General features: G+C 29.1%; 1 protein-coding gene across 1 annotated transcript; it reads left to right on the top strand.

The window, feature by feature from the left end:
- Positions 1-6,407: 6,407 nt before the first annotated feature.
- LOC107643261 (2-hydroxyisoflavanone dehydratase) lies at positions 6,408-7,637 on the top strand. Its single transcript, XM_016346856.3, has one exon. It carries the CDS (start codon positions 6,534-6,536, stop codon positions 7,491-7,493), a length of 960 nt encoding a protein of 319 aa, XP_016202342.1. The 5' UTR covers positions 6,408-6,533; the 3' UTR covers positions 7,494-7,637.
- The last annotated feature ends 2,578 nt before the right edge of the window (positions 7,638-10,215 follow it).

The raw sequence follows: 10,215 nt of genomic DNA, 5'->3' as shown, positions 1-10,215 counted from the left end.
CTAATTTGTTTTTCTTTTGTCTTTTTCAAAAATAATTTTCATTATATGTTAGTATTTGTTCATGGCATATTGAGTTGCGATTAAAATGAATTGATTTTGTAGGGTAAATTCAAAAAGCGAAAGACATAAATTTCTCAAGTAGCTTTATCCTTGGATAATGAGGGAGATGTTGAAGCATCTAAGGAAGGCCTAGATATACCAGATGATTATACTATTTGGAACGAAGTTGTGACAAAGGAAAAAAAGAAAGCTGCTTTTGGTTTAGGTTCATTTTGTTTAGATCTCTCTTCAAAGTTGGATTCTAGAAATTGTTCAGAGACATCCAAAGACAGTCTAAATATTGAGCAAGAATTTCACATGTGGAAAGAAAAGGCAAAGGAGCAAGAAATGATCCATGAAGAGCAAAAGGTTAAGTTGAATGATGCTGAGTACAGGTTAAGTACCTGGAGGTCCAAGACTCAAAAAGTCTCTAGGGACGGGTCCTGAAAGCACCCCAACCACCTGTCCGCCATCCTCAGGCATCTGTGTCCCGTGTACACCAGCTGGTGGGCTCACAGAATCTCTATTGCGGCAGCCCCCTGCCTCCCTCTCCCTCTCCCTCCACCTCCTCTATCTCTACCTCTCCCATCCTAAAGCCGCACCTCTGGAAGCTTACCATTCTCTGGCTGATGGAGCTCTGGAGCATCCGGGTTGTGAATTGGGAGATCATCTGGCACAACCTCGCTCGGCATTAAGTGCTGATCGCCCTGGCCAACATGCTCTATGTGCGCCCACTGAAAGTACCATGTCAAATATGCTCGTGATGAGCGCAGGTTTATGGCATGATGCACCTGGAGCATATGGTCTCTGCGAGCATACCACAACTCATGCCATCCCTCTAAGAACTCAGGAGACCACTCGCTTCGGCCGAGCCTCCCATCATGCCCATGCATATCATCGTTGTTCAACGGCTTGGTTGGAATGTGCTGGAGGCCACCGAACTGACGCATGGCACGGTCAATTTGATGCCACTCGATTACGGCAAAGAGCAGGAGCGGGAATACAACTGCAGCAGAGGCTTCAGCCTCAGCGATTCCCGGTGGAATGATAGGCTGGATTTCTGGGTCAGCGTACGGCGTCCAGTCAACCTGTTCAAACACACCAACAAGCATGATATACAAGTTCAAAAGTTAATTGATACACAATTATAATCACTAAATGTTTATCACTTACATTAAGGATCCCGAGTCCATTAAGGAGACTCTTGTAAGTACGAAGCCTGTTGTCACCTCTATCATTATCTAGCTGCAATCCCGCCCACCTATAATCTCACAATAGTTAAGACACCACAAAAATATTTCAGTAACTTATGAAAAAGATGCAAAAAAAAAAAAATAATTATACCTCTCAGCAAGGGAAAATTGATGCGTGACATATCCCTCCGGCCACAGCAGTGGTATGGTGATATGCCCAAGAGAGTAGCAAATTGTCGCATCCATCCAGATTCTGCTGATGATAGTCTGTGGCCCAACACATCTGGCAGTAAAGTTAGGTCAACACTGCTGAGCCCCATGATAACCTCCCATATTGATCAAGGTCCTCTAAAAGAGGCAACCACCTAATGTGCACCCGAGAGTCAGAGGCATCCGAAAACAGAATGCATCCGATCATCTGCATGATATATCTTCTGGTATAACGCATTAGACACTCCTCCGTCGGGTGCTCCTCCAACTCTCTACAAACAGTATTTTGAAACCAGGTCAGCTTGACAGTCCACTTGGTCTGTGACTGTTTATAATCGGGGCCCGGAACAACACCCAATAGCTGCTGACACAAGTCCTTAATGGATCATCCCTGATAGAACTGCTCCTACTCACCGATGTAGCCATTGAGTGGATCTCCATCAGTGACGAGTCCCAGCTAGTATGCCACGTTATGCAGGGTGATAGTCATCTCCCCACATGACAAGTAAAATGTATGGGACTCGGGCCGCCATCTCTCGATTAAAGCCGAGACTAACGGCCATCCATGCTCCCACTCCACCATGTAGTAACATGCTCGAATCCTGCACGTCTAAGATGTAACCTAATTTGTTCGGAAAAACGTCTTTATAAATTTCTCCTAGTACGCAAGACCCGAGGCGCCTAACAAATAAAATAAATTAGTAAAACAAAAAAGAGTCAACAAGTAACAACACAAATTTAAATTTCAAATATATAAACGACATGAGTTATAAAGTATACCACTCGATCAAGTCTGCCTGCAATGTGGTCTACTTGATCTAGTATATAAAGGATATCCTCGTACCCCAATAATTCTTGCTCCATGAAACTACACTCAAATAGAACAAATTAGAATAAAATAATTTTAAATTAACTAATTTTTTGTCAGACATATTCAAAATAAATCTAAATAACATAATCAAATGGTCGTAAACTATAATCTATATAAAATAATAATTTAAAATTAACTATATTATATTACTAACCACATTTGGCAATAATCAAATGAAAGGAAAAATAGAAGAACGGCATTACTAAAATTAACTGTAATTAGTTCAAACGAAACAATAATCAAAATAAATTCTTTTCTTACCTAACATCTATTCATAACCACATGATCGTTTTACATACTCTAAACTAACAACACATATATAATCATGTAAACTAAATGTATTATCTACTTATCAAACTAATTAACATAACTAATAACTTAATTTAACTTGCTAAAGAAACATATTCAAATAATAAACAATAATAAATCAATTAAAAAAAATAAACATAACAACAGAATTATTTAAAACTGACGAATTAAAGAAATTAATAACTTTAACGATGCCCAAAGAAATAACCTTGACAAGATAAGAGAGGAAGAAAGCAAATAGAGTAAAAAGGTGAAATGGAAACGTGAAAAATGAGAAAGATAACAACAATAAATTGAATAGAAAAGAAAAATAGAATAATAGAATTACTTAAAACTGGCGAACTAAATGAACCAAAAACTTTAACAATGTCCAAAAAAATAACCTTGACAAGGAAAGGGAGGATGAGAGTGAAGAGAGTTAAAAAGGTAAAATAAAAATGTGAAAAATAAAGTGGTCCCCCACCACTTTTTATATTTGAGCTAACTCAATGTGAAGCTCGTTGGGAGTACGGTAAATTCTATATAAAATTTAGAGTTCGTAAACCTTATTAAAATAATAAAGTTTTTCGAAAGTATGACGAACTTATTTCACTACTGTACAAAGTTTAGTTTGTATGCATATTATCAAAGGTGGTGGCTGTTAGGATACTCCCTTATTGTTTGGAGAATCGAAACTCCATAAAATTTTGAAAAGAAAATACCGTAAAAACTTATTTTAATCTTATATTAATTTGGTTATGGTACATGCATATTGATAGGATTATTAAATCATTAATGTATTCTTCTTGTAAAACTATAAACACATTAATGATAATTTTTAAAATATATTTTTAATAAAAGACAATTATAAAGAAGATATATAATAATTAAAATCAAGTTACCAATTAAATTTTATAATCTAAATTTAATTTGATAAATTAGTTATTTACATGATATTTTAGACAATTAAAAGTACTTTAAATATTTTGACGTAACATTATTTAAATATTGCAACTTAATTACTTGTACTTGCTTGTATATATTATATTGTTGAATGTTTATAATTAATTATGAGAACATCTCTAATATTAGTTTTAATTTTATTTTATTTTGGATCTTATAAGAATATTTGTAAGATCATATATTATAAATAGTGATTTAAAACTAAAAGTAAAATTCATTCCTCTAATACTTAATATTAGTTCAATTAGAATTTTATATTACTTTTAATTATTTTATCAACATAATTATATAAGTGGTAAAATTTTATTAGTTCTCTATCAAAATGATATCGTATTTTTAAAATGATATCACTTTCATTTCATAAATCAACTCCAATACAGATTTTAATTCTAAATTAATTTATTTTTTAAAAATATTAAAAATAATACTTTAAAAATACTCTATTGAAGATTCTGTGAGTATTCTTTTTCAATTGATATATAATCTAATTTTATGATTTAAAAAAATATAAAAAAAGAAAACTGATTTACAAAACATAAAAAAATAGAGTAAGAAAGAAAAATAAAATAAATAATGAGACAAACATATAAATATTAGTTAAAAGTTAGATATTTATAATTAATACGGTAATACTCTATTACCTACGATAGCCACAAATAATAGAATTGTTTATTATAATAATTCTCAAATTACTACAAATAATAAAAAATATTGATTTTAAATTCATTTTCAACAACTAACAACTTTAAAACAATAACAACATTTACAATACAATATAACACAAAAACAGAAACATAGTTTTGTGATAAAAAAATATTTATTTAAAAAGCAATACCACATATATGTGTGGGACTAATTTTTTTGGATATTATAAATAGAGGAGTGTAATATATTGATATTACACTAATTTAGTGTAATGCAATATGAGGATTGTTAATCTCACAAAAAATTATGATTAACGATTTTAGAAAAATACAAAAAATAAATAAAAATGAAATTAACGACTTGAAGTAATAGAAAAAAATAATATTATTATTTTAAATGCCTTTTAAACACATTAATATTAAAAGGGTTTTTTTGTCTTTTTAATAAATCTTTAAATATGTTTTTTAAAATTAATTCTCAAAAGTGGTAATTTTATTATTTTAAATTCAAATATAAATTTGTAATATTTAAAACAATCAAACAACTTTAATTTTAAAAGGACATTTGTGTATTTAAAAATTAACTTAAAATATATGTTACTTCTTTAAAATTAAATTATATTTTTAATTCAAATTAAATAATCTTAATTTTAAATGATATTTTAGTCTTTTAAAATTAATTGTAAAAGGATATTCTTATTTTATTAATTTTTTTTATCTTTTATGTTTTTATTATAATAGTTCAATATCAATTTTAAAATAAAATAGCCCAAAACAAAAATAATAAAACAAAAAATTCTTAATCCAAACAAATTTTAAATAAAAAATCATAAAATTATATTTTTTCGTTTGATTTATTACTGTCGCTACAGTTTTTAATTTTAACCTATTAAAATTTTAAATAAAAATTAATTCCAACTTAAAATGGGTTTGCCACACTAAAAAAAAATGTGTTTTGATGACCCAATATTAAAATACTACTAAATTTAACCTAAAATAAAACAAAAACCAATAAAAGAAAAAAAATTTCTCTTTCTTCGCATTTAAAAGCTTCAAATACAAACTTTTACTCTTTCTTTATTCACACACACATACACTAACCTCACCACCACTGCTAGAATTCGAACCTGTAGCTTTAATTTGAGACAAATATTTTTGTCACTACATCACATGCCTCGGCCACAAGTATGCTTCATTTAAAAATTAAAACTAGCGAGGCAGCAATCCTAGCAGAAGGAATTGGATTCTCCATTGCCTTATGAATGATGGGCCTATATATTCTCCAAAGCCCATAATTGCTTTTAATTACTCGCGAGTATCCCTCAAGGTTCTGCTCCAAAAACCTACTTTATACCTCAAACTTTTTTTCGACAGGAGAATTCCTCAAGGTTTGAAAAGAATATATTTATTTCTTAAATATTGGGCTTCATTCATTGCGTTTGTTTCTTTGTAACACGTTACCCCAGTAATAAAAAATATATATATTTGCCAACAATTATTGCTTAAAATGAGATGCGGAATAGTAGCTTACTAGCTTAGTCCCACCCTTATTCTCTCTTTGTTTGATTTGATTTGTTGTCCTAAATTTTTTTTGGTGAGTTCTATAGTACCTTTTTATTATAGTGTCTAAATTGTCTAACTTATTTTTAAAGGTAAAAAATAAAATATTTAAAACAAAAAATAAAATATTTAAAATTTATTAAATATTATCTATTTGTCTTTTTAGGTAAGTTAGGCACAATTCCAAAGGCGCTATAATATTCATCATTTTTTTTCTAACAATATCCCTTGTTTTCATTAATCAAGAATTAATTTGGGACTATGTTAAGTGTACATCAAAATTTACTACTAAAATTAGTCATTAGTATAAAATATATGTTAAAATATAAATACATATTAAAATAAATTAAATTATATATATTTATACACAAATATATTAGTGACTAATTTTAATATACAAATAATATTTTTAATTAATTTATTGTGAATCAAAATTTTGTTGTATTTTTTTAAAGTTAAAAATAAAACTCAAATTTATAATTTTTAAATAAATATAAAAAATTATATCATTTAAATTATAATTTATTAGATAATAAATTATTATATATATAAAAAATAAAATTTAAATTTTTAATATTTATTTAAATAAACTAATAAACTAACTTATAAGGATTATTTGAGGTACTACTTTATTAGGTAAGAATGATATATAAAGTGGTGTCCAAATTCCAAAGTCAATAATGGCAGCTAGATATCTAGATAGTTCAGCAACCTAACTAATAAATCAGAGATCAGAGTGACCAAGTAACTGAATTCAGTTCATTCATGGCTTCGAAGGAGATTGAGAAGGAGATCCCAACATACATCACTCTGTACAAAGACGGAACAGTAGATCGGCCACGACAAACCCCATACGCGGCACCCTCTCTTGATGGAACTCCTCATGTCTCATCCAAAGACATAATCATCTCACAAAACCCATCCATCTCTGCGCGTCTCTACCTTCCAAAACCCCTTCCTCAAACCCACAAACTCCCAATCTTGGTCTACTTCCATGGCGGTGGCTTCTTCTTCGAATCCGCCTTCTCTGAACTCTACCACAACTACTTCAACACCTTCGTCTCTCGACTCCCCGTGCTAGTGGTTTCCGTCGAGTACAGACTCGCCCCGGAGCACTATCTCCCCGCCGCTTACGATGATTGCTTCGCCGCTCTTCAGTGGGTCGCTTCTCACTCCTCTAATAACACTACTGAGCCATGGCTGATCGATTACGGTGACTTCTCCAGAATCTTCATAGGCGGCGACAGTGCTGGTGGCAACATCGTGCATAACGTGGCCATGCGCGCTGGTTCTGAAGCTCTAGAAGAGGGTGGCAATGTGAATCTTCTAGGCGCTATTTATGTGCACCCTTACTTCTACAGTTCAGAGGCAATTGGATCTGAGTCTGTGAGCGAGCATGAAAAGAGTTTGGGTTATATTGTTTGGGATTTTGTTTACCCGAATGCGCCAGGTGGAATCAACAACCCTATGGTGAATCCCTTTGCTCCTGGGGCTCCCAGCTTGGCTAGCCTTGGGTGTTCTAAGATACTAGTGTGTCTCGCTGGCAATGATTCCATAAGGGACAGAGGGGTTTGGTTCTTTGAGGGTCTCAACAAGAGTGGGTGGAAAGGTAAATCGGAGCTCTTTGAAGAGGCAGGCGAGGACCATGTTTATCACATCTTCCATCCTGAAACTGAGAAAGCCAAGAAAATCACAGATCGCATGGCTTCTTTTATTTTAGATTGAGTATGTGTATTTGTATTTGTATGAGTATGTCCATTCCGCTTCTTTAATTTTTGTTTGCATTTTCCCTTTGCTTTCATTATTATCCATATGATCATGATGTTGTACTATTTGGTCCACTAAAGAATTTCTCATCATATTAATTTACTATCTACGTACCATTATTCAAATTAGTTACAGACAGAGATCGATGATTAGCTGGTTCGAACAATTGTTAAAACAGGGGTCTGCATCAGATCAACACATTAAAATATGACGAATTTTCCAATTTTGAACCAGTTTTTAACAATGAGGTAATAGCAATTTTGACCATTAGGAAGCCTGAGGAGTGAGGAGTGTCCACTCATTGGAGTTATCCGATCCGTCGGCCGAATCTTATCTTGAAAGAAAGAATATTCTCATTCACAGCTGCCCAATCCATTGAACCATTTTTGTCCCCTCCATAAAACAGTGAGGTCATTAGGGGCTGTGGGTTCTATTCTATTATATAAAAATTGAATTTCTACACTTAACGATGGAGCTGACGTGACATGTTTCTGAAAGTGTTTTTTAATTTATTTTTTTAATGTATTAAATATAAGTTATTACGATAAATTAACTATATCAACTAATTGATTTGATTAGATATTTAAATATTATATAATTTATTATAATTTATATCAATTTAATTTGGTAGTATTTTTTAATTTATTTATTTTAATATTCTGTTAGTATTTTTTAATTTATTTCTTTTAATTTATTAAACCAAATTTATTGTGTGTATTAATTAATTAATTTGATTAATTTATTAGTCATTAAAATAATAAATTTATGAATAAAATAGGCAACTGAGATATTTTCAACTAATAATTAAATCAAATCAAATCAAATAATATATATTGAGCTAAATTCAAATCATGTGAATTAAGGATTAAATTAAAATAAGATAATTTCTTACTTATTCAAGATGGGTGCAATAAATACAAATTAATTTTGTTAGATAATCATAGTTGTCTGGTCTACTATATATAGATGGCCACACAAAATTATAGAATCGTAATTTTTATCGCTCTTGTTATTTCAACTCTTCTTTTCTTCTTTTTTTTTTCTTTATGTATAATTTATTTTATATATAAATGTATCCAAAATGAGAAAGTACTGATGAGTGTTTTACTGATTGTTTATTTGATGAATATATCTTAATTTAAGCATTCTACTACTGTGGATAGAAGTTGACCTGTAGCAATTTAAAATGGCCAATGTATTTTTTTATAGTATTAAAGAGAAGAATATTTATTAAAATGAATATACCTATTGACTCGTAGTTTTTATGTTGACTCGGAAGGCCAATGAATAAATGAATATAACTATTGTAATGAATTTTTTTTCAATTGTTATATTTTTATGTCAGTCGTGTAAATTCTTTGAAGGTACAAGATAATAAAATAGGTTGATTTTAATATCATTAGAAGGTAAATTTAATGGTTCAAATAAGCACTACTAATTATATTAAAAAAGTAATTTTGTAATAATAATGTGATTTACATATTAATTTTTTTGCGTAAATTCATTTCAAAATGTAGAAATTAGACTCAATTACGCTAAAATTTTAAAGGTAATATAGAATTTGACAACAAAATTAACATTCATTAAGGAAATAAATTTATTCATGGCTATTTTCTATTTATAAATAATAACAAGACTTATGAAAAAATATTAATGTCATCATTTTTATTAATTAAATCATAATATTAGGTAGTTGATAGTTTTATAGGCAGAAATTATTAAGTAATTACGTAAAAATTAACAACCAACAAGCAATAAAAATTCAGAAAAAATTTATATGCTCTTAAATCGCATGTTCTTGATGAATATTTGTGACTGAGTAATTATTAATAGAAATTGGTTTAATATCTATTTTATATTCTATTTAAATTATAATAGTGCGTAAATATTTTTTTCAAAATAAATAATACGATTTTTTTATAAAAACAACGTTTAAATAATTGTAAAATTAGATTATATCACAGATGATGATAAATATTTTGGCATTAAATCTGCTATAAAACAAATTTTAGGAATAGAATGTTGTATTATATAATTTAGTTATATTTTTCTTATCTTCAATCTATATTATTTAGATTGGTATATTTCTAAAATGGATTATTCAATTTTTTTAAATTATTAAATCAAATTAGTTACAAACTAATTAATTAGGTTGATTATATATCTAAATATTTTATAATTTAATATAATTTAATTTATATAGATACATGACTTTTACAGTTTTATTATTTATTGTAATAAATTCTAGAGATAATTTTTGCAGTTATAATTTATTTTTTTACTTGCATATTCAACTTTTGAGAATAATTTTTTTAATTTTGTATTTATAAATAAATTATTTTCTACTTTAATAGATGAGTTTTTTTTATGATTTTTTTTTTTGCGCTTTATCAAAAATAAATTAATTTATGAAAATTTAAACTTGAATGCTTGCTATTGTTAAACTCAAACTTTAATTTATTTTCTCATATTATATAAATATTCAATTCTTTGATTAAACACATATTTGGTTACGAAATGATATTATATGTTACTTTTATATTGGCAAATTAAATTTTAGTTACTATATAAATATTATATTTTAGGTAGTTGTATATTTTTTTTGTTATTTTAAAAATTATTATATAATTTTAAGATCATTTAATTATGTTTAGTTTTTTAAAAGTATTGTCATTATTGG

Source organism: Arachis ipaensis, chromosome B5, assembly GCF_059453495.1.
Source record: "Arachis ipaensis isolate K30076 ecotype BB chromosome B5, ASM5945349v1, whole genome shotgun sequence".
NCBI classification, from domain to species: Eukaryota; Viridiplantae; Streptophyta; class Magnoliopsida; order Fabales; family Fabaceae; genus Arachis; species Arachis ipaensis.
The sequence above is the reverse complement of the archived record's forward strand: the minus strand, read 5'-3'. Positions and strand labels throughout refer to the sequence as shown.